This window comes from Zonotrichia leucophrys, chromosome 2 (assembly GCF_028769735.1).
Source record: "Zonotrichia leucophrys gambelii isolate GWCS_2022_RI chromosome 2, RI_Zleu_2.0, whole genome shotgun sequence".
In the NCBI taxonomy this organism is placed as follows: domain Eukaryota; kingdom Metazoa; phylum Chordata; class Aves; order Passeriformes; family Passerellidae; genus Zonotrichia; species Zonotrichia leucophrys.
Window position 1 is genome coordinate 45,798,778 of NC_088171.1, and position 25,330 is coordinate 45,824,107.

At 39.5% G+C, this 25,330-nt stretch overlaps 1 protein-coding gene across 4 annotated transcripts in view; it reads right to left on the reverse strand.

The window, feature by feature from the left end:
• TRAK1 (trafficking kinesin protein 1) overlaps positions 1-25,330 on the reverse strand; it is a 127,730-nt gene that overhangs the window by 53,291 nt on the left and 49,109 nt on the right. For 2 of the 4 annotated variants that reach the window (XM_064704832.1, XM_064704831.1), the window contains one exon: positions 12,939-13,133. Coding sequence is in view for 2 of the 4 variants with exons in the window: in XM_064704834.1 (XP_064560904.1) it covers positions 3,397-3,460 (64 nt within the window). In the remaining 2 variants the exon portion in view is untranslated. Of the gene's footprint in view, positions 1-3,396; positions 3,666-12,938; positions 13,134-25,330 lie in introns of those variants that run through there. The other 2 variants (XM_064704834.1, XM_064704833.1) reach the window with 1 other exon arrangement.

The window sequence follows — 25,330 nt, forward strand, 5'->3', positions numbered from 1 at the left end:
TTTCTCTAAAATCAGTCTGGATTTCTGTAGAAAGCATTGTTCATTAGAAAAATATTGCACTGAGAGAGAGGCAGGGAACAACCATATTCAGAAAAATTTCTGTGAATATACACTTATCTTTTTGTTTACTTGTTTGGTAGTGTGGGGTTTACTATAATGCTTTTTTCATCCAAGTTGCACACAAAATTTTTAGGAATGTATTTTTTTTCTATAAAAAAAACTTAGATGAACCTAGACTTTTATACTGTTATCTTTCATAATAAGAGTAGAAAAGTTTCAGCTTTTCCTCTTTATCACTGATTCTGTCCAAGTCTGCTATGAAAATAGCTACTTTCCCACTCAAGTACAGGCCCAGCTCTTTCCCCAGTCCACCTACACTTCGTTAACACCAAGTGAGGTGACAAGTGTCACTCATATTATAAAATATTACACTTGGAAATGAATGTAAAAAGCATAGCGTAGTAGTTATTTATAGAAGTTTCAATTTATTGCAATGTTAGTTAACATCAGTAATTCAAATAGAGTATGACATTTTATTGTCTATTTCCACCTACTCCTACCAAAAATAAACTCTGTGAGTACCTTATGTAAAAGAATTAATTAATGATTCCAACTCTAATAAGTCTTTTTAAAGACTTATAAATTGTAAATTTTGAGCATTTTTTCATTTGCAAGATATTAAAAAAATACCACTACCAACTGCAAGTTGAAGATATCATTACAGTCAGTCAGTACAGAAATTCATTACATCTGAGGCAACAGTCAGTTGTTGCTTTACCTATTAACTTAAATAATAGCATTAATACTTTACATCCTAATATAATTTTAGACTGTTTTTTTTTCTTTGAAGAACAAGAAACCATTTGCTGTTAAAATAATTATTAAATAAAGGAAACTAAATAAAGTCATGGAAATCTGAGTCCCAGAGGCCCTGACAAACAATGTATGAACAGTTTAATCAGAAAAATAATTCTGTAGGATATTACCCTGTGAAGATTCCTATTAGTTTTAATGTACCACCCACTATTTTCCAATGTCATATTTATAATGAAGAGTGAGCTGGGTGGGATTCAAAAGTGAATGCACACATACATCTGGAGAGTCCATGTATGGCAGAGAAATTGGCTCTCTAACTGTGCTTCAATTTATCTTAAAATAGATATTCAAAACAGGTCAGCTGAGCTGCAACTGCCTATCTCACTATGCTAAATGTAAAAAGAATCTCAGGAAAATGACTCTGGTATCAAAAAAACACATGGCAGAAAAATAAAAAACCAATCAAGAGGCAGGCATCTCTTTTAATATGTCATCTGCTTCAGGTTTTCAGAAAAGCTCTGTTTTCTACTATTATGATGCCTTTTTTCTGCTACCACAATTACAATACCTTTCTCTGTCGAGGGTAAATGCCAACACTATTTTAAACCCAGTGAACATTCCAGTATCTAAGGCCAAAGACTGTGCCTTCCACTACATCTCTCAAATCTTCCCCTCTCTCACATACCTGAACTCCAAGAAGAAAAAGGAAGCTGAACCTTATAAAATTCTATGAACCCTGAGACTGCTGTTCACCTGAGAGGCAGAGACAGGACTGACAGCACTGCCCTTCAGCAAGTAAAAACTAATACTTTATTTAAAAAAAATAACAGCAATTTTAAAAAATGCAAAAAAGCATTGTGCCTTACCTGCTGGAGAGATTATTTCCCTATCAGACATTAAACCCTTCTTTCTCTTAGGGAAGAACTTCCCAAATACTTCAAGCAGACTGCCAGCACATACTCCAGCTGACTCTGCAGATGTCGGCTTATGGAAGAAATATCCTGGGCAGGGGCTCAGCACTGTCAGGAAAACCTGTAAGCCCAGAATCCAACCAACCACCACTGTACACCTGAGGCCCTCATCCCACAAGGTATTTAAATGTTTGCCCAACACCTGTTGCTTATTCCATTACCATGGAACTCCCACAGTTCCTCCAGTGCAGCACACAGCTTAAGACAAAATGGATAAGCAGATCAGCTTTTAGCTCAGACATTCAGGCACACCACCCCTTCCATATGACACTTTGACCAAACAGAAAAAAAGATCATAAAAATTAACAACTGCAAAAAAAAATGCTACCTGTGGGAGCTTTAACCTGGGGAACGCTACAGCTTCTATGGACCATACAACTGGTCTGTTTCTTAACCTTCTAAAAGCAGGCCAACTCAGGCTGTTACATCATGCAGATTAATCAGATGCTACACTATTTACTAGGGTTAAACTGAGAGGATAAAGGTTACATAATGGATTCAATCCAACTTAAAGTGGTCAGATCTCTCAAATAAATATGCACCTCTTTCTTTGAACACCTGGACAGAAGTAATCAATTAAACATAATAGAAGTTCAAGAGTAACAAGCTTCTGAAACTGCATTCAGTTCTGAAATGGAGGCACATGACACTCAAAAGAACCATAAAAAAACATTCTAATTTTGTCACACTTATCTTGATGCTTCACATTCCCCTCTGGTATTGTAGAGCACTACCAAAGAAATATCTCTGTGTATTACATATGTACATTATCCCCTAGGCCTACGCTCCTTCCTGCTTTCTGTGCTTTGCTTCACTGTGATCTTGGACTTGCCTTGTTTAAGCTAAGCTCTCCAGCCAGAATAAAATTTGTGTAAAACTTCTGCATTCCCAAAGGCTGCATCTTGCTTCAGAGTGCCATCGAAAAGGGACCTTGATTTTTTTCTTGCTGCAGAGAATACAGTTTTAGCAATTCCTTACCCTTTCTTGTGTGCCTTCTATCAGAAGCCTGGTAAAAACGTTCAGTGTTCTGATACAGAAATAATCACCCTAGCAAACATTACATAAAAATTGCAAATAGCACAAAAGATAATGATTGCCAGAGTTTGTAATTCTGCCAATTCAAAAAGTTAACCTGCTCATTTCTAAAAATCTACATTTTTAATTCTTTCACAGACAAATAACCAGAGAGAAAACATGGACTACCTACTAACACATCAAATATATACATATTATAGATGATATTGCTAACGCAGAAAAAAACACAGAATTCAAACTTGAACCAATAATCAGTATTACCATCCGTATATTTAAAATCACCTCAATTATTGTAGATACAGTTAGCTTTTCAAATATTCTTTCCCCTGCCCAAAGGCAGCTCATACACAGCATATGTTGCTCTGCCACTCCCTTCAGAGAGGAAAAAGCTATACAGGCAGTCTCTTGCAGCACACTCACGAGAGATGTCGAGGTGCAAAAGAGGTGCAGGCATCTCTGCTACACCTGGGTGTTGCCTTTTTCTGAGTATTTCCTTTTAAAAACCATTGAATAATGATGCTCCGATCTTACAAGCTCCGAATTCTGCAACAAGAGACTAGAAAGAAATATTTACCATCCGTGCATTCTTCATAATACCAGTCCAGTTCATAATAATCTGCTTCAATAAATTTCTGCATAGTCAGTATCCTTCAGTGACATACAGGAGATTTCACTTCGCTGCTAAGGTCAAGTGAAATGCAGCCATGCCTTCCTGCCTTTGCAAAATGCCAGAGCACAAGGCAGCTCACGGGAAGCTGAAAATAAGCTGCACATCTTCACTGAGGCCACAACTAAAATAAAAGAGGGGGGGGTGTGGAGGGTGTATTTGGAAGGAAAAAAAAAAAAAAAAAAGAAAAAGGATGCAGAAAGGAAGCAGATAGATGCCCTGGCGGCTCCTCTAATAAAGAAGCTCTGCACAGGAGCCTTGGATGGGTGTTAACAAAATCCTCCTATCAAAAGGCTGATGCGCTGACGTTGGGGACACACACCACCGCCCGGCTGCTTCTAACTCATTCCTCTCCTCCCCAGTCTCCACATCTCTTTCAGGCTAATGTGTTGCCATGGAGACGAGCTGGCTCCAAAAGCGATGCAGAGATGAAGAAAAAGCATTTTGCTGCTTCTGGCTTTACAGGCTAGAAGGAGTCCTCCATACTGGAAACAAAAATCGTTGCTTAGAAAGATGATACAACCCACTGCTACTGCTCACAGAACAACAGCATCACACTGCTGCAATTCACTGGGGACATGTGGTACATTAATAATGAAAATCTAGTCCATTACTTCTGTCCTCCACACAGGTTGATAAAGGCCTGACTTCCCCACGGAAAATTAAACTATGTTACTGCTTTGTTACACTATTCTGGTCTGATGTAATAGAACGCTTTCTGCATCCTGATGTTGAGAAATGCCAAACAAAAAAAAGGAAAGAATCAGCAAAATCAGGACAGCAATAAATTTCTCCTTGCAAAAAAAAAGCTAATCTGTTCCTACTTTTTGCCCTCTCCATGAACCACTTCCCCCTCCCTTTTTTTCCTTCCCCAAGCATCCAAGTTTCATAGCTGAAGACAGGAGGATAGGCCAAATTTTCACTACTCTATTCCTAAAAATGCTGAAGGTCATCATCCAGAATAACATCATGTTTGTGTTCAGTGTTTTGAAAGTGGAAGAAAATACTTTTGCAGCCCCCAATAAAATTGTATTTAAGCTATTAGGAGAGAACCTGTCTGAGGAACAGATGGCATTAAATCATCAAACACCACAATACAAAATCCTATCTGAATATGTGCAGGTACAGATACCAAGTGGACTGACATCCATTTTGTTCATAACCAGCGCATAGTCTTCACCCATTTCCCCCCCTCTTTTAGGAAATGCTAATTCTTAGCAAACACCAATAGAAACACTGGGACAGATTAAGTTGTGGCTTAATATATCCCAGTAGATTAAGGTAGGAGGCCATATTGGGTCTAACCAGGGAAGTCTTTGGTGTCAGTCTAGCCAAAGACTCATCCACAAGAATAGCCATGAGCAGGCAACAGAGAACTGTCCAACATTTCCCACAACTGCCGTCCCAGCCTCTAATTTCTTCATCTTCAGAGACAGTCTGAGACAGATACAGCTACTTTTAGCAATTCTTGAATGACTTACCCTCTCTTGAGCTCACATACATTTTTATAATCTCCAACATTCTCTCCCAAAGAGTTACACCTACTGCTCATTATATACAAACTCCATACCTTTTGCTTTGTAACTTACATTTACTAATCTAATTTGAAGCTCCTAGCTGTGGAAATCTGAATGCTCAATCCATCTCTCCTTTTCAATCACTCATGATTCTGCAGGTATCTATTAATTCATCCTCACTCATGTATCTTCTAGGTTGTTATCACTTATTCTACTCCCCAGCTGGTACCACTTTGCTTTACTGTAACAGAAATAGGTAAGGCCTAGTCAAGTTATGCAGAGGAAAATGCTTCAGTTTCTTGACCATATCAGTATTCAACTTTCCTGGTATAAGAAATTATCACTGCAGTAGCTTTGAATCCTGCAGAGTTTCAGTTATGCATACACACAAGGAAAAAGCTTTACATGTTATTAAATGCAATTAAGGCTACACTGTTAAAATAATGGTAGAGAAAAAGAAAGGTTCCTATGGCAACATCAACTCAATTGCTCTGCATATAATCTATTTGTTCCACTTGTATTTTTTTTGCCCAAAAGGTAATTTCAGTTGGTTAATGTTATTAAATAAGCATTTAAAATAGAAAGAATTAGCACTGGCTACCACCTTAAATTGCTGCAGGGACAATCTCCTTTTTTATTTGCTGATATTTTAAACAAAGGAAATCTTCAACACACTAGAATTTTCTTCTCTCTGTCCTTCCCACGGCACACACTCCATTTCAATGAGACAGGATAAAAACAGTCCAAGGTAGGGGCTTAGGGCTTTTTGTTACTTTCTTTTATTGATTCTTTTTTTAGAGATCTGATTGGAAATGTACTGGTATAATTCAGAAAGGCATTACTTTTCTGTGGAGAAAATCACTTGTGTGGCCAAACGATTTTAGAACTCCTCAAGACACTTAAAATATGGAATAAGTGTATCATCTCCCCAGCATGAATTCAGAAACCATGGGCAGATGGAATACTATATATCCACATATCCACTCCCAAGCATCTCTTCAATTACATGAGGAATTGTATTCTATAAAGCTGGAGGGGTTGTCAAGTTGAATGGGAATTTGTGACCAAGCTGACAAAGCAGCTGCACACTTTCAACAAAGCACCTGCAGAACCTACTTTCAGCCTTTGCAGCCCTACTTTTCCTTCCTACAAAGGTGAATCAGATTCATTTTATAGTAAACTTATTAGAACAGTACATTTTTCAGGTGGACCGATTCTACAAACTTTGAACCTCTGTGTATTCCAATCTCCATATTGCAACACTACTTTTGGTTGGGGTATTACTGTGTTACTCACCTAAAAGTTCATATACAATGGGGCTGAAAAAATATTTAGGGTAATAAGTCTGTGACTATAAGGAAGTTGCACTTTCCTATTCCAAATCTAAATATAGTTATTCACATTTGTTTAGCATTCCCTTTCAGATGCTACATTGTTTTTTATTTTTTAATGTTTACTTCTAACTAAACAAACCCCTCCCTTTATCTGTTCTCCACAGGGCAAAGCATACAGATTGATAAAGAATTCTTGTAGCCATCTGTGAACATTTCTTCAGTTTGTGGTTACAAAGGGGTTTCATTAGCAAGAAAAGATGGCTTGAAAAGCTCAAGAGCCCTCTCCTTCCTTTTTGCTGAAATAAATCCATGCTGTAGGTCACATTAAACTAATGTGCCTAAATTACCCAGGTTATAAACACCACAGAAACCCATCCCTTTGTTTGAAGAGAAGTTTTGACAAAGGTACTTTCATCTACCCCAGCAGCACACTCAAGACTATAGTGCACTGAGTTGCTAAGGGGCAAAGCAGCAGCAAGTCATCTCTGCTGACAAATAAAGTCTTCAAAGAATGTCATTACATAGGATGCCACTATGAATCTTGTGTTTGCATGCTTAGTCATTCTCAGCTTTTTTCTCCAAACCTTTACAGTTCTGTAAGGATGCTTTTTGAAACTGAACACTGGAGTTGGATGGAGTATTTCCAGGAAAGCTGCAATGGATTACCTCCCATTTGATTACCTCTGGGTCACATTTCTTCTCTTGGCTACAGGCTCAGGATGGTTCAGATAATTAAACACCGTATCACATCATCATCTTCTACAGTCACCAGTACAGTCACCACCACTCAGGATAAAGTTGCCCATCCCATTAACATCATCTGGAGTCCTTTTTTTATCAGAGCAGTAGCTATACAGGCCACCACCATATAATGCATATTAATCACAGTCAAGGTTTGCCACAATGCATACTTTGCAAACTGACAAAGCAGGCATATTTAAAAGCCCAACTGATTTTCAAGGAGGGGCTGTCACACTTATTTCTAAACTGGAATCATTTACTGAAGTGAAGCGTAACTGGTGTTTTCACCTTCTAAAAGAACACTGAATAGGAGTCATCCTGTAACTACACATTTATTAAGGACAAACAACTCTGCAACTCAGGACAGTGATCTCTTCCAGTGTAGTATTTTACTTAGCAAGAAGTCTTGCTATACTTGGAAAGAATAGAACCCAGAGTAAATCTAGAGCACTGAGGGCATTATTACCAGCAGCTTTCAGAACTGGTATTTAGAAAAATGGATGCTTCAGATCTGACTGACTCTTCTTCATCAAACCAGGATGACGATCCAGGGCTTCAAAATCATACAAGTGTTTCCTCCAGAGGGGACAGAGTTCATGCCTTCACACCCTAAGGGCACACTAACCCCACCTGATACAAAGAAAAGACTCTTCTAATGCAGCAGAGGGTCAAACTGCTCTCCCACTGAAACAGAATTATTTAACATGAGAGAGGGGCAGTTGGATGAAATTAAAGTACTTAATGACAGAAAGCTATTTTCCACATGAAAGGATTATTTCTCCCTTCCCCCAGATAATTACTGAAGAGCACTATTTTTGCATTTGTATCAAATCAATTTTGATGTCTTCAGCAACCTTCCTGTAAAACCAGCTGTGTAATTCAATTCAGGTATCAGTGAGCACACTTAAACACTGTAAGACCATAATAGCAAGAGCCAGACATTTAGGTGATTGCACCCCTATCAACAATTCAGAAAATTGAGAATAAAGCTTTAAAGGAACAAAATTTGCAAACTGTTCACCAGCTGGAAATAATGTACATTACTATCTCTATCTCCTCCTTTTTTTTTTTTTTTTTGTTATATTTTTCATCGAGACAGCAAAAACATTTGTAAAATGAAGTTGAGCTTAATACCATGCTCGATTAGCTAGACAAAAATATTACAGCTGCATGGTTATGACCTATTTTTCTAACAAGTCAAAAAACCCACTGAGAGACATGATTACAGCTTCCTGGGAGAGGAAAGGAATGCATTACACTGAAGGAATATAGAATAAAGGAGCCCAGAATGGGACCAAGCACTCCAGGCATGGCCTGATCAGCTTTGAGTACAACTCCCTCAAACTGCTTGGCACCACTCTTCCTAATACAGCTCAGGATGCTATCAGTCTGCTTTTCAGCAGAGGCATACTTCTGGCTCATGTCCACCTTGGTGTCCACCAGGATGCCCCAGGTCCTTTTCTGCAAGGTTGCATTCCAACAGCTGGACCCCAGCATCTACTGGTGCATATACCACAACATGGGGTTGTTCCTCCCAGCTGCAGGACTTTGCACTCTGCTGAACAGCACAAGGCTGCTCTTGACTCATGGCTCCAGACTGTCAAGGTCCCTCTGAATGGGAGCACAATCCTTTGGCATCTCAGCCACGCCTAGATACTGCCTATGTCTCACCCTCCCTGATGCTGCACAGCCTGCTGACTTCCTCTCAACTTCTCCACCAGTGGTGACAGCTTTTCCACAGCAGCACATCTCCAGCATGAAAAGAGGCCATCTCTCTCTACCTCAGGGTAGGGAGCAGCTCTGGGCACTTCCAGCAACCTGACTATTGCAGTCCCAATTGGCCTTCCCAATCTGAAGCTCTGTCTGGGTTAAAGTCTCTGCTCTGAGAGACAGGTACTCCAAAACCTGGAGAATGCACCCTGTGGCACACTGCCACCACATCTGAAGACTTAGGTTATTCTGAACTCAGATGAAGATCCCTTTTTTGCACCATTCCAGAGAAACTACTACATCTGTTGGCTGGGTCTGACCATCCCTAATGAGCAGCAGCTCCAAAGAAGGCGAGGGATACCCTTGGGTGAAGAGCAGCTGACAGCTCCTCGGAAGCCACTAGGACTTCCTGAGGCCCACGTGCCTGGGGCTCACCTTACACGCAGCAGCGGGCTCCCTGTTTCTCAGAGAGTTCCCAGATGGGCCCTAAGCCTCCCTAAGTGGCCAAGGAAAAACTCAGACTGCTGTGCCTGCTCACTGCCTCTGGTAGCTCACAGAGAGCTGTGCTCTAGGCCTGGCTCTCACACAGACCTCCCCACAGCCCTCAGCTAAAAGTGAGCTTGACTGTCCCTCACCTGGGGGCAGGGAGATGGAATGTCATTTTGCAGTATCATACCTTCATTCAGGCTTACATAAACAACAGCCTGCCTGAATGAGACTGATGAATGAGATGACACTGAATTTATGTGATTATGCTTTAGGATAAGATCAGTTTTATTTAACTCATTTGGCAAAAACTGGCTCGGCCTTCCATCTGAAGGAAATAATAACAAAGACGTGCTTTGGAGTTCCAGAATGTAAAAGAACAGTTGCAGGCCTAATAGTATTCAGTTCCTCCCAATTGCCTTCTTACCCAATGAAAAACTAAATTTTAAGAACTAATTCTCTAATTACCTATCCTGTGTTACAGCTTAAATCCCCACAAAAAGCACTGAATAAGTTAAAATGTTTGGATATTTGTTCATTTTTTTACCCGTATCTTCAAAAATTAATTAAAAATGAGAGCTAAGTAGCCTTATGCCTACCCTCTTGTGTTATGTGGCCCAGAAGATTCTTACTGATTCTGAGCCTTTCTGGTTGTGAATTGGACTTAAGATCTCAAAGAAGCCACAGGAAGGCAGAAAAATCTGCTCTAACAAGCCACAACAGTTTCCCTAGGGGTTGTTGCTGGTTCTTCTGCTATATGGATCAACACTGTGAAATTCATCACATTTCCACCAACAGGTTATAAACCACCATCAATCTCAAAATGCAAACAACTGCAAGCAAATTTTCATAAGTCATTGAAAAAAATCAAACTTTCGAAGGGACAAGCTACAGTAGCTGTGAACACCCACATCGAGGTTTTTGAAACAAACTAAACAGGTAAAAGAGGACTAGCTTAATTGCAGCACTGAAAATTGTGCAAGCAGTCACACCCTGGAATACTCTCCAAAGTGGTAGTGGCACAATTTACAGAACCTTTCTGCCAACTTACAGAAAACAGGTTTTTTATACTTTCATAGTTCATTGTGCCATAAACCAATGTTTGCAATCAATGCAATAATTTTGAAACATGCAAATTTATTAAGTTCTTGCACTCTCATGTATAGATGGAGCCTGTGACTTGTTCACAGTAACTGAACAAGGGTAAAGTCAGATGTCAGTTGCCATGGTATCAGTCTCAGGCTAGACCCAAATTTGCTTAAACTTCCTGAACTATACACAAGTGTCTGTCTGTAAGAAATGAGAAATATATATTTCTTTATTGAAAATGTCTTTGCTTGCTTCCTCTTTTTTAAGCAGTTATTTCCTAATAAAAGCAGAAACACTGTGGCAGCAATTATACTCAGTTTTGTTTTTTTTTTTTTTAATCAAGCCAGTTGATTGGAAGAAATCTACAACCACAGCAACATGGTAAAGTTGCAGTCATTATGCTTGAAAGCTAAAAGCCAAATAAAATTGTTAAGTATTTACAGTTTCAGGCAACTATGCTATCCAATTTCTCTGTTGTTCACAGCTTCCTTTTCAGAGAGTAATAGAAGGGTTTGGTTTGGAAAGGAACTTTAGAAGTGATCTAGTTCCAAACACCTTGCCATAGGCAGGGAACCTTCCACTACACTGGGTTGCTCAAAGCCTCATTCAACCTCACCTTGTTAATTTCTAGGGATGGGACATCCACAAATTCTTTGGGTAAGCTGTTCCAGTGCCTCACCACCCTCACAGTAAAAAATTTCTTCTATATAACTAATTTAAACTGACACTCTATCAGTTTAAAGTCATCATCCCTTGTCCTGTCACTACAGGGTCTGCTTAAAAGTCTCTCTCTTGCTTTCCTGTATCCCCCTTTAGGTACTGAAAGTACAGAAGTCTCCCCAAAGCCTTCTCTTCTCCAGGCTGAACAGCTCCAACCCTGTTGGCCTGTCTTCAGAGCAGAGGTGCTCCAGCCCTCTGATCATTTTCGTGTCCCTCTGAATGAGCTCCAACAGGTCCTTGTCCTTCCTACATAGGAGGCCCCAGAGCTGGACACATACTCCAGCTAGAGACTCCAGGTGGGAGTCTCACAAGGACAGAGCAGGTGGGAACAATTACCTCCCCTGACCTTGACACCTCCCTGGACCTGTTGACTATGTTTCTTTTGATGCAGCCCAGGATACGTTTGGCTCTCTTGGCTACAAGTGTACATTTCTGGATCAGGCTGAGCTGTCAACCAACACTCCCAAGTCCTTTCCTCAGGGCTGCTCTCAATTCATCCTCCGCACAGGTTGTACTTTGTATCCATTCCCAGCAGTCACACACCTACCATCATCTCATTTGGTAGAAGATGCTGCCATGGGGATTTTTGATTTCCTTGTCCCACTAGCAAAACATTTTCCCATGGTTATTGCAACAGTCCACCCACATAGACAAATATTACTTGTGAGACAGGCCTAATCAGGTTAACTAAAGACCTTGGAAACCTTATGTTTCAAAATATTTATTTAAGCCAGCTTCTGCCATCACTGTAACAGCACTAATAGGCAGCTACAAAACCAGCAGTAGTACACTTGATTCCACAGATCAGCTTCAGCTTGTCTCCCCACCCTTCCCACTATTTTTGTGTGATTGGGAGTAGGTGGAAAGCATATGTAAGTTTTTTACTAAAATACTTCAAGCCCTTAATTGAAGCATGAACATCAGAAACTCAGTTCTTCATATTATCCATGCTTTTCTTTACTAGCTGTGCTCCTTACAAAGAGATTGTTCAATTGATTAAAAATGCAGTGAAGCCCAGGTTTGTGCTGAACCCTGTAACTCATCTCCCCTGAAGCTCTACAGTTCCTCAGTAGGTCTACCTAAATCTAGTGACTACTATAACCTATGTATATCCACTGCTATTGCTTTACCATAGCAGTCATGGAGATGAATCACAGAAGTCTTCTCTAACTGCACCTCTAAGTCAATATCCACAGTGGTAGAAACCAGAGACATAAGTCCATTCACCATGATAAAATATCTACAGGCTCAAACAAAGGAATGAATAACAACAAAGGTCACAACTGTACTCATGTTCCCTCTAGGCACAAATATTTTTTTGTCTGATAGTATGAATATGAACAGAAGAAAGAATGAAGGGACAAACCATCTCAACCAAATGGTCAGAGTTTGGTTCTTCAAAAGGCTTTTCTAGAAGCTTAAGTTGCAGCAAAATGATTTCACATCATTCTGTGATGCTGGCACATAATGCCACCAGACAACAGTGCAATGTGTCAGAGAATACAGTCAAAAAAAGTAGATATGGAAAGAGGTCTAAGCTTTCTAAACTGCATAGATACAGAAACTTCAGTCTTTTTGACAGAGATCACAAGCAAAAAGGAGTATTTCAGTTTCTCCAGTACTTGATAATATGGAAAGGTGCATACACAAATCACAAATGCAATGACTGTTCTTGATTAAATGCTCCCTTCATTTTCTGTCTACCCCAATCTTGGAGACCAAAGCAGTAAATCACAAACAGTTCTCATGCTTTCCACAGTTTTCAAAGAATTTCACAGATACTTCAAAGAAGGTAACAAAAATAGCACTATTTTATTTGTTTCTCAGAACAATTTCTGAGTTTTTGACTTACGGAAGTATTTCAAGGTCTCTTCTATTTGCTCAGTTGTTAAGTCAATATTCGCATCAGGGGAAATGAGAGGTGTGTGAAGCCAGTCGTCGTGGTCATAACCGTAGATTGTATCTGCTCTTAACTTATAATGAGGCAGCTGCTCTTCCAGGAGACTGATGATTTCAACTTCAGGAAGATTGGTACTATTGCACACATCTGTTAAGGGAAAGGGAACAATCTGTATTAGTTACCTTGAGTACTATACATACAAGCTTTCAAAAACTTCAGTTTGTTTTGATATCAACAAGATTTTGCTGCATGTAAAGAACAGCTCAATACTAATAAGTTTAGAAGATATGCCTGGAACACATTATCCCAAAATATCATATTTACTAGTAATAAAAGGACATGCTCTCTTAGTGACAAAACGCCTCACCTCTAGAAACAGGGACATTTATTGAAGACTAAGTGGGGTAGGGTGGGGAATAGAGAGACTGTTTCAACTGGAGTATGAAGAAAGCATTAGTGCACAGAGGAATGTACATTTTTGATGTTCTATTTCACAGATCATTTTTAGCTTGTAAGCCTTACATATCTCCTTAACTTGATCTTGGACTACAATTTAGTACCACTTTATTTTTTTGCCTTTGCTGCTAGCAGATTTCTCTCAAGAAACAGAAATCCAGGACTGCAATAGCAAACTGTCACAGTTCACACCTAAGACATACTGGTAAGGATGATTACAGGAACTTCCAGGGCACCTTTTGACACTATCTTGACTTGCATTCTGTGCTGTGGCCCCTCATGCTCACAAACATATCAAGTTTGCACACAGTTCTAAAAATGGATACTAACAGCCAACAACAACGGCAAAAATGTTACAAATTAAATTAGAGCTTTAAATTTAGGCCAAGAGGTAGCTGAGAAGTTTTAACACAAAAAAGCCCAATTCAAGGTAGAAACTTTTTTACCTTGAGGACGATCAAATAGGGGCACAGGGAGACTAGAAGTCAAGTAAACAATGTCATGAGCATTTACTCTAAAAGACCTGCCTTTAGTAGCAGTCAGAATAGATTATCTCCTGAGGCACCTTCGTATTGTATTATATTGTATTGAAGAATTTAGAGAGTGTGTCAACACCCAAAACAGTCATGATACTTCCAAATATATGTTTAATTACCATATACTATTAAATACAATGTCATGCTAAATATTTATTAAGAAACTGACCAACCCATGTTATGTTTTCAGTAAATACATAGTGCACAAATCTGCGCATTTTCCATTTCCACACCAGTACAAAGAGAAAACACCACCATCCAGCACAACTCCTACCCTCACACACAAAGTAAGGAAGAGCTATCTAAGCCTTTTTTTGGAAGAGCAGTACACTAGAGCTCCCACTTGAACCAGTGTCATAGCTCTTGCAACCCTTGCTGAGACTAAATCTAGAGTAAACAGCAAAGACTGTCAAGGCCTGAGTGCTGCCATGTACCTTTACACTGCCATGACCAGGCTCATCATGGTCCCCAGGCAGCACATTCTGCCAGGAGCCCCATGTACACCCCAGCCCCTGGTCCTGCCCTGTGCCCAGCTCTGCTCCCTGCTGACACTGACTCATTGTCCAGGCTTCCTGCATTGCTGGCGTTTGTCTGATGATCAACCCCTGGAGAGTCAATTTGAGCCGTTGCTGCCAGCACCTTTGTTCTGCTTGGGAACAAAGGGACTGGGCTGTGCCAACAAGGACTGTGCCCTTCCCACCCTGTCAGCTGCCTGTAAGGCAGCCCTGCTCTTGCTGCTTCCTGATGAGGGCACCAATATTTTGTAAGAGAAACTTATTCTTGCTGGATTGAGGTAGACCTGCAATTCCACCATAACTTAGTGGAGCTCACCTCTGTCAAAGAAGGGGAGGAAGGAGACAACGGAGAAGTAACACATACTTCTCTATACATCATTAATTACCTGTTTTTTACCTTTCTAAGCCAGAAATTACATTGCCAAAAGCATCTCAAACACTAAAAATTGCAAGAACATTACTATTCTGTCAGACAACAGGGCAGACAATACCAAGATGAACTCATACTGTCAATCTCCTGCCTACATACTTCACAAAACCCTGATAACTAGAACTATAACCCACTTGGGAAAGCTGCCTTGTACTTTATGGTTCAAGGAGTCTGCTATTACCTATCAGGAGCTATTCTCCTCTGCCTTCATCCACACTGCTCTGCTAGCTGTTGTGCATATGTGAGTGTCTTCCAAGCCTCCCTGCAGTTAGATGCCCACATGTGCATCTGTTTTTATAGAGCTCTGTGCAATGTGAGAATCAGCATGCACACATCATTTTAAGAGATCCTTGCAACCTTCTCAGAGGGATTACTGGCTTACAAAGAGAAACAAGATCTGCCCTCCATGCTTTGAAAGATGACAGCCAGCCTGTAAATACAGACTTTCTTTTTCCCTGGCTATCTTTTTAATGGTTGGCAGCATCATCTCAGTGCCTGCAACCATCTGAGTGCACAAAGACAACTGATCATCTGAAAAACACCTGCTGACATCTACTAGACAATTAAAAATCTCTCTGTGTACATGTACACATAAAATAATTTTCTTCTATACATCGATCTCTGGATTACCTAATTGCTCTCAATCTCAAGAAAAGAGATAATAGTTTTTTCATTGGGGTTGTTTTGGAAGAGTTTTCCTGGTCAAAATGTTAGTTTTTCTCTTCAGAAAAATGCAAGAATCTACACAGCCCAAGATGATGGTCTTGGGAACAAAGAAATAAAAACTTTGAAAAATTCAAACTTTTAGTGTCTTTCTCTTTTTTATTAGGATTCCACAAGAAACACAGGTGAGATGAGAAAGTTTCAGTTGTACAGATAAGTAAACTGGCTTGTTTTATCCCAAAAACTAGTGAAAACTGAATATAAAGGAAGCGACCAACAAAATGCGAGGAGAAAAAAAGACCCCTCATTCATGCACACACAGAAAAAAACCCTATACAGCTGTATAAGGAAAAGAAATCCACTAGAATGTGAAGGCCAGGCAGTAAAGAAATAAGAATCATCATGGAAAACAAGTCAACCAAGAAAATTCTTCTTCTCTACTATATAAGAAATCCTGAGCATTTGTAAGCAATTCAAAAGGCTAATAACCGGAAAAGATGTTAATGAGTAATTGGCAAGGCAACTTTTTATGATGCTGTTCTGATGCTATTGCCATTAACTTCTACTGCAAGTTTAAAATCTGTGTACCAGCAGGAAATACGAACAGGCTCTGATGCAATTGCCTATTTAGAAAAACAGAACACCATAATTACACTTGTTCATGACTAGACATTAGTTCACCACTTAAATCATGGCAATATTCTCAGTGCTACAGTTACACAATCTCTCCCCCCTTCACTTTTCCTCCCCTCCTTTTTCTGAGATGCACACATTTTTTATGAGAAGACATGCAGATTAACACTATCCCCCATGCTCAAACACCAGGTATATTTTTATAAGACCCTGATTTGTGTTTCCACAGAGGTTTTTAAATTATTTCTGATTAGAACTGCAAAGATAAACAATTAAGTAATTTCTCTAGTAAGAACACCCAAGAAGTCATCTGTGATTGTGAATTATGTTTAAGTTAACTGATATCCAACAGATATAAAAGCACTTCCTCTTCTCCTAGGTGGTACCACCATTTTGTGGGGAAAAATGTAACACCTTACACTTAAAATAATTAACTGATAATTAATTTTAAAATTATACAACAAAATATAGCTGAACCATATCCTTTTGAGTCGCTATTATGGATTCTGGAGTTTGTAATCTAAGCAATTGTCAACTTTCATTTTTTTGGAAAATACATTTGGCAAAAAATTTCTACAAGAGGATAAAAACCAACTGAAACAGTTAATAAGTTATGAACTCATGATTCTTAGTAAACTCATGATTCTTAGTAAATTCTCAGTAAAATGGATCATTAAAGGTTCTGCTTATGCTCTTGCAACTCTAGAGCTTTCAGCACTTCATAGAAATAATTAAATATTTAAAAAATGAATAAATTTCACTCTTTCTAAAACTCTTTTTGAAAGTAACATGTTCTACTGCTTTAGTTTCTTCTTAGCTTAAATGTATGAACACCCCACCTCACTTGTTTTGTTGCAAATATGTATTTCTCCATGCCCTGTTCCTCAGGAAATGAAAAAGGTGCTACGTCTGCTTTGCAGTAATTTTTTACAACATTCCTCCTTGTGCTCTCTGTTTTCTAAATGAGATTAAAACAAATGCTTTCAAAGACTTTTGTCCTGCTTAATTTCTTGTTACAGTTTCTAATCTTCTCTTTCCATAAAGAAGATGCAAAACAAGCAGGACACTCCAGCTGAGCTCTCTTCTGCATATTTCTTCCCACTTCAGTATCCCTTGGGTAGTTTTTAATGGATTACCTACTAACATGTTTCATATCTTTTCATACAATGACATTTGACTGGCTGGTGCGTCTTTCCCGTTCTGGACATACTAAACCTTTACCCCATGCCTCTCAAAACAGCCACTCAAGTTTCACTGGCTATTTCAGCTTGCTTAAAGGAAGAAAGGAAGCATTTCTTTAAAGGAAGTTTTATTATGCTTGCTGATTTAGGTACCTTTGATTATTTCATCAGTTCTCTTTCTTCTAGGCACATCTCTATCCATACCAAATATTCTAAATATAGTAAATGAACTCTTCACTGTAGAAACTGAAGTGAGGGTGGGAGGCTGGCTTCTTCCTTCCCCCATTTTTTTTAATTTTTCACATGCAGAGAAAGAAAGAATTTGCAGAACAACCATGTTCATATGAGGATAAGAGTACACTTGCTTATTTTCAGATGCACACTTCCATCTTTCCTCTGCTGACAAGTGAGCAAGGAGTTGATCATAAAGAAAATGGAGTGAAAAGTCTAAAACAATGGGAGCTGACAGTATGGAGACAGCACAACTCCTTAAGGAATGCCTTCCCCCTCTGCACATGACAACACAGAGATCCCAAGGCATTGTGTAGGGTGGTCACCCACTGTCCTTTGCACCCTGCACTCATGCATTAGGTCACTTCCCATAAAGTTACGCAGCATTTAGCTGTCAGCATTACTTGGATGGGTGGAATTATGCCAGCAATTCAGCCTCAGTCAAACTAACTTCAACTCCAGCTAAGTTCAACATGAACCACAGGTAGACAGCTTTGAAAATCTCATTCCTATTAATGTGGTCACCTAAAATCATCTCATCTGTCAAACTCTATTCCCTACTAGGATTTTGGGTTTCACCTGTTTATGGCTATAGAGGTATCTTACTGTAGGAAAGAAAAACCTAGTGTGACTGTATAAGAAGGAGCACTTGCTCAATTTCAGGATAAGCTTCACATTAGAACTAATGATAAATTCAGAGAATGAACCTAGAACAATGAGAAGGGACAAGGGTGTGGGGAGTGTGGCAGCCAACAAAGAACACCCCAAAACATACAGAAAACATGAAGAGAAAATGGAACTATACAAACCTCAGAGCCTGGTGTCTGCAGAAGCCTTTACAAACACAATACAAACAGCTTATCAGTACAGTCCTCACAAAGAACACAAAAGATAGTTTTTGCCTGCCTGCATTCTGGTTCAAACCATCCCTGTCTCCATGGTTTTACTGCCTTGCTTGTGAGCAGAGCTCCCCTCCCAAGGTTAAAAGCACTCCCAGGTCTCCAGAGAACCTGCCGGCAGGACAAACTGCCACCTGCCGGCAGGACAAACTGCCACCTGCCGGCAGGACTGCCTTAGTACCCGAACTCCCAAATCCCACAGGACATTGTGCCAGCCAGTTTCCTGCTTTCAGACCCCTCCTATAAGTGGAAAAAACAATCACTCACAAACCCAGCCCTACCAGGAACCATCCTCAGGGCTCTTATCAAGAAGGAGTGTGTCAGAACACACAAGCCATAATAGAAAAGACCACAAAAAAACCATCCAGAGCCAGTATCATTTCCAGAGCACAGTGCCCCTGAGTTGCAGTCCTGATGGAAGCCAACACCTTACAAACAGCACAAAGTGGCTGTACTACCCAGAAATGCCTCCTCTGAGCAGAGGGAAACAACTGCTGAACAAAAGTAGTGTGTGCAGCAAAACAATTCCACTCTGGGTGTGACCTAAGGGAAGTGCTGGGCTGCTTGGCAACCTTCAAAACACAAGGGGTTTTTTCACTGGGGTGTATCACATGCCTACCCCGAGTATCTTCCAGGAAACTCCCTCACATCAAACCCCAGCAGCTGGTGCTCAGCCCACAGCCAGAAAGGGGCAGCCTAAATATCCTCTCCTTCTTAAACACAAACAAAGCAAACAAACAACAGAAAAAACCAAAATATGCCTCAGTAGCACTCTCAGGCAAATCTTGCACTTCTTGTAAAAGAACTAAAACATCATAACTTGTCACTACCTTTTGAGGCAGCTGAGGAAACAGAAGTAGATACAAGCACAGTAACAAAAAGAGACAAGAGAAACAAGAAAACGCTGAAGAAAGCTGGAAGAATAAAGAAACCTACTACGTTACTTCACTTTGTGGGAGCACATACTCCTCTCTTTGGTTTTCAGTCCTGTCCTATTTCACACACACATATTACACTCAACCTTGACACTTAGCTCTCTCAGAGGTTTTTAAGTTCCTGTTTTAAATCTTTGAGAATGGACAGTCAATAAATAACAATCCCAAAGTACAAAAAGCACACAATACCTGCATAGGGTCACTTCCAGTGCTGGCTCTATACTAGTTAAGTAAAAGTAAGGTTCTCTGCAGACAAGGGCTACAGCATGGAGGCTAAAGTCCAGCCACATGTAACACAAGAAATCGAAGCTCGTCCAGTTGAGGCTATTTCATGCCAAATACCAGAAGATTTTGACTGCTAATTTTGCTCCCTGTGACACTGAGATTAGCCACCTAATCTAGATCAACAAGGAGACAGGAGGCCATGACTACATTAGCATTCTCCTTTTTCAGAAGATCTACAAGTCTAACTGTACTCCATCGATAGAAGCAAGAAGGATGCTCTCTCTCTAAATGTGTTTCCAGCAGATGTTTCCTGGCTGGTTGCAACAGCCCAATAGCCTCATCTTCCCCATGCTTTCTGTCCATTGAGACAGTGATGGAATGAACTCATCTTTAACACTACAAAGAGATCCACATAAAAATGAAAAGCAGAACACTTCTACCACACAATTAGGCTGCTACCTATGCTACTGAAGAGGAAAACATGGTCTTTAGTCATCCATTATTTGAGTTCTGTAGGCTCACAAAGACACAGTCATTATGTACTGACTGATGTCTACAGTTACAAGTTTTTCTTCAGCATTATTTAACAATTACATGTATATACATGTAATTGTTAAACAATGCTCAAGAAAAACTTGAGCAATAGGCAAAACCCCAGGACTTACCATATTCCTATTCGATTTCAGTTCTAGGATGCTCAGAATGTACTGAAACAGTACCAAAGTCTTTCAAATAATACTGCTGAACTGAGGACATGGGTTTCAGTGTAAAGCAAGTAGTTAGCTTCTCAGGCAAAGGGAAAAAAAAAAATCCAATTCACTGATTTGTCCAAAGGAAAAGATAGTCTTAGCATCCTTATATATCTGTAGTCTCACTACTGTCTGCAAAGCCAAACATCTGGAAGAAAAGCCCTTCAACATGAAAGCTGTCTCATACCTCAAACTCAGACTCCTCAAACAGCCATAGCAGCTCCTGTAACTTGACTGGTGTGGTATGACATGATTTGAAATTGCAAATTCTGGCACACCTTTAACCAAAGTTGTTTAAGCAGTGGTTCTTCTGCCTCTGAACATGGAAAAAACTGCACAAAATCCTCTGAACATGGAAAAAACTGCACAAAATCTTGGCTTCCACAGGAAAACAAAAGATTCCATGCCAACCTCTTTTTGGCTTGGCCAAACACACCAGCTAAAGACTAGGATAAAGTTGAGAATGTCAAAGCTAATGAAGATGAAAGTCTACAGTTCCAATGTGAGGAATGCCATTGTTTACCAGGCTGAAGTCTCCCTGCTTTGGTTTCATCCTACATACACATTCCTGCTACGAATAAAACCTGGGACAGATTTGGTGGTTTGGTCCAATAAAGTATTAGGACCCTACAGTACACAATGTCATAAATTTAAATGAACTTTGCTTTAAATTAAGGTATGGAAATATTTCTCCCTGTAGATAAATGCACCCATAGTCATGATTTTTACATTAAACAGAAAATAAAAGGAAACTCTGCCTCCATGGCTATTCTTTTAGACTAAGAACAAAAGCTATTCATGTACCAAAGGCATGCTGGCAACGCACTGTTCAGCAGCAGTAAGAATAAACACATTCATTAACCATTAGGATCTTCCAGCTGCCAAGAGAGACTGCAAATGTCTCAAAAACCCATTGATAAATCACTGAGTACGAAAACACTGAAAAGCAATTGTCCTGCTTTTCCTTGTTGTTCAGCCCAGCTACAAAATGTGCCAGCCACTAAACAATGGCTGTCAACAAAGCTTTCACAGAATCACAAGCAAAACATGAGAATTAAATCTTAGGCAGCTTGCTCTTTACAGATGCTTACTTTAAGTGAAAAATGTGTTGCTTCATTATGGACACACATATATACACTGAGGGAGAAAGGTAAAGCTGAACTTCCTGTAGTATGGAACTAAATTGATTATGGAATAAAAGTTATTTTCACATATTTAAATGCACCAATAATCAAATGTAGCTATTTAGTCTTCCTCACTATTCATTGCACCAGAACAGGAAAACAAAAAATGCAAACAAAAAAAAATCCCCCAAAAAATCTACTAGACACTTGCCTTCAGTACTTTCTCCAAAGAACAAACCCAGAACAATGATCAATACTTATTGCTTTCATGCACCCCTACTTTGAATAAAGTACATATTTAGGAATGATAAGTGCTTCTCAAAACAAGGGAAATCTAAGAAGAATGCCTTTAAAAATGTCACTCTGGACTTGTAAGTCCAACAGTTGCTTTCATAGTGACTTCGGAATTGACAGTTTCCACTAAAAAACATGGATTGTATTAGAAAGCATAAATAAATAAGAGAGCACAGCAGAATTCTGCTTAAAGGAATATCAATGAACGAAATGTCATCAAACCACAAAAAGACAATCCTAGATATAATAAAAACATATGACCAAGATACAGATCAAGAGGTAGTGTGACAACCTGACAAAGGAGAGGAATCAGAAAAAACCACCAGGTAACTTGAAAAGGATAAGAGCTGGAAAGTAACTGTGGGAGGATATGAGGGGGAGACAATCTGCATGGAGTTGACTGAGAATGTACCAAAAGCTAGACATAAAATTCAAAATAGAGGCAATGATGCAGCAGGTACAGAGAATAAGATCATTTTGTCAGAGTATGCTAGACAGAAATAGTCAGACTCATAAAATTGTTCTAGTAATGCCAAAGTAGCTATCTCATGTTAACACAACTGGCATTTTCAGAATGCTTTAGAGAAAGGAAGATTGTTCAGAATTTAGAAATTGCTGCTTAGAGAAATGTCAAGAAAAGAGAGAGAAGAAACTGAAACTAGACCAAGCTTACAGGATGAAACTGGTCACAATAACTTACAATCAAGTAAATGGGGTGAGGAAAGGACCAACATTCTCATAGTTTTATTTAAATAAGAGACCAAGACAGCTGGGGGAGGAGTAGACAGGGGTATAAAAATGATGAAGGTTTTTCAAAATCATGAAGATAACTTCATTAGGGGAAAGAAGAACTGATATTCACCAAAATCCTGCATAACTAGGACAAATACTGACAGAAACTGCAAGATTGGTGTCACTGTGCACAGGAGTAGCAGTCATAAACTACCAGGGTAAAACAATCAGCAGATCCAGATAAGAAAAAGCTATGGACAGGTTCCAACACTAAATAGTTCTGCATGATGGGGGCACTTATGCTGAGAGCAGACTATTGAGAGTGGCTGAGTACGTGATCTCCATACCAGTACCTGCAGTTTCTGAAGTCAGAAACACAGTCCTGAGCCAGCTGGTCCAACAGAGCAGAGCCTTCCTTATGCTCTTTGCTTGAGTTCCAGCTCCATCAAGTAGCATTTAACATCTCTTATATTGATAAAACTGAGAAAAATGTGGAAGTCCCACCCCAAACCAGGAGCAGAAAAAAAAGCAAATTCTAGAACAAGTTATGCTCCACTAAAAGAGAAATGTAACCACAACAGTAAAAGAGAAAAGTAACCCCAACAGAACTCAGAGAGATTCAAATAACGGGAAGCAATCCAAAACTGTTAATATTTTATCAACACTTTTTTGCTTAGTTTAAAGCTTAGAAGTCAACCAGCAGGCCTGTAACAGGTACCAAAATCAACCAGAGCACCCTGTTGAACAGTCTCAGAATAGCAAGCACATTGTGCCTGGTGGTAACTCACAGACCTAGAATAGGACAGCCACAGGTACAGCATTCTCCCCATCACCTGCATAACAACAGTAAAGCAATCTCACAACAACCCGTAATACCTAAATCCCTATGGAGTTAACTTAGAGTAATGATGCTTTATCATGCTTGAAACAGAAGGAATAGAAATTCAGCCTTTCAACACAAAAACACCTGTCTTGGGGGGAGACACACATACAATGGAATGGAATGGAAATTCTGTGGGCCCTAAGTATATATTTTAAAATAAAGTGATTTATTTTGATTCTTTATGATTCACATAAAGAAATGGTCTGAACAAGACCAGTTATCTGTAGGATCAGTCAGTTATCAAAATGGGCTGATGTTGCCATGAAGATGGTAATTTGGTGTAAGAGAATGGAATCTCTTTCATATGGGAACATATTTAAAGTCTGAATAAGGATAGAGACAGGATGAAAACCCAGAGAAAACTTTCTGCACCCAAACATTGCTAGGAGATTCTGTGAATGAGACTTGGCAGCAAGAGAAAGTTGGTTTCTCTGGGTGTTATGACTCCTTCCACTGCAGTCACTGCAGTAACGTGCAAGTTACACAACCCACAAGGAAGGTCAAACAATACCAACTCTTCTCACTGACACCTTCCTGATGAGAAATAAAAGACATTTTGTTTGACCCCTCCAGTAATGAAACTTTTTTAGAAATTAAAAAAAAAAAAACCACCAAAACCTACTTGTGTTAATTGCAAACAAAGTAAGACACAGAACAGGTTATTACCACAGAGCATTTCCCAATAATTCAACAGCCCTCAGGAAATTGTCCTGAACAGCCAGAAAACACATTCCTGCATGTGTTTAGTAAGAGTAATTAGTACAATGAACAAATGAATTATGCAAACTAATGAAGGAGCTGGGCAATTTAAATTACAGTCCATTCATTCTCTCCCTTTTCAGAGAAGGATGAAGGAAACCTACATGGCATATTAAGCAGTTAGCTCTTGAATTACAAAGTACACCATACCAAAATCAATGCAAATTGTGAGTATTCAGACATGCAAAACCAGACAAAGTTAACTTACTGAAGATGTCTAAGGATTCTATGTTAAGCATATTTTAAGAGAAAAAAAAAATTAAAAAATCAAAAAGCCTCACAAAAATATTCTGGCAGTCAGACAGCTATCACAAGAGTAATATCCAGTGATATTTGACTTCCATCCCCACTGTACTCCCCATTTCCAGAGGGACAGGATTTGTCAGACAGCAGGTAACAGATAAGAAAAAGGCAATCAGACTAAGAGGCTTTTGTAATTCATAAAATTGGGACTACTGACCAATTCAGAGATACTCTGCTTTTTCACGTCAAGATTACCGCCCTTCCTGCTCTACAAAAATGGGATGGGGGTGGTGGTGCTTGTGGTGGTGGTGTTAGAGAAGAAAGCCCCCAACTCCAGTTGCTGTTTTCATCAACATTTGACTGAAAGTATTCATATCTGCACTGCAATTGCAGAAAAGACAGACCTTGAAAAGCATTTCCACGCCCTTTCTAGCAAAAAGAACACTAGATGGTGCTACATCCGTATTCCTATCTCTACACTCTCAGAAGATGAGACCAGCAAGAAAAAGTTAAAAGGAAAAAAAACCCAACTAGGACATGATAGGTGCCTCCCACATGAAGCAGCACTATGCCACTTCCATACAGTGCTGCCCCACTGTCCACCAACCTCAGGGCTTGAGTCTCCTGCCCATTTACCTGCAGGAGCCCCACTATCAATAGAAAACTTGAAGTCAGACTACACTGAACTTTTCTGCTAAATCTTGCTAACAAAACCTAGAATGAAATATTACAAAACAAAAAATCTATTACAACCTCTACTGAGTAAATTTTCAGGTTTGGTGTTTAAAGAGTATGTGCTCCACTATACACAAAGCAGGCATTATTATTTTTCATAATAACACTAAAACATTCACAA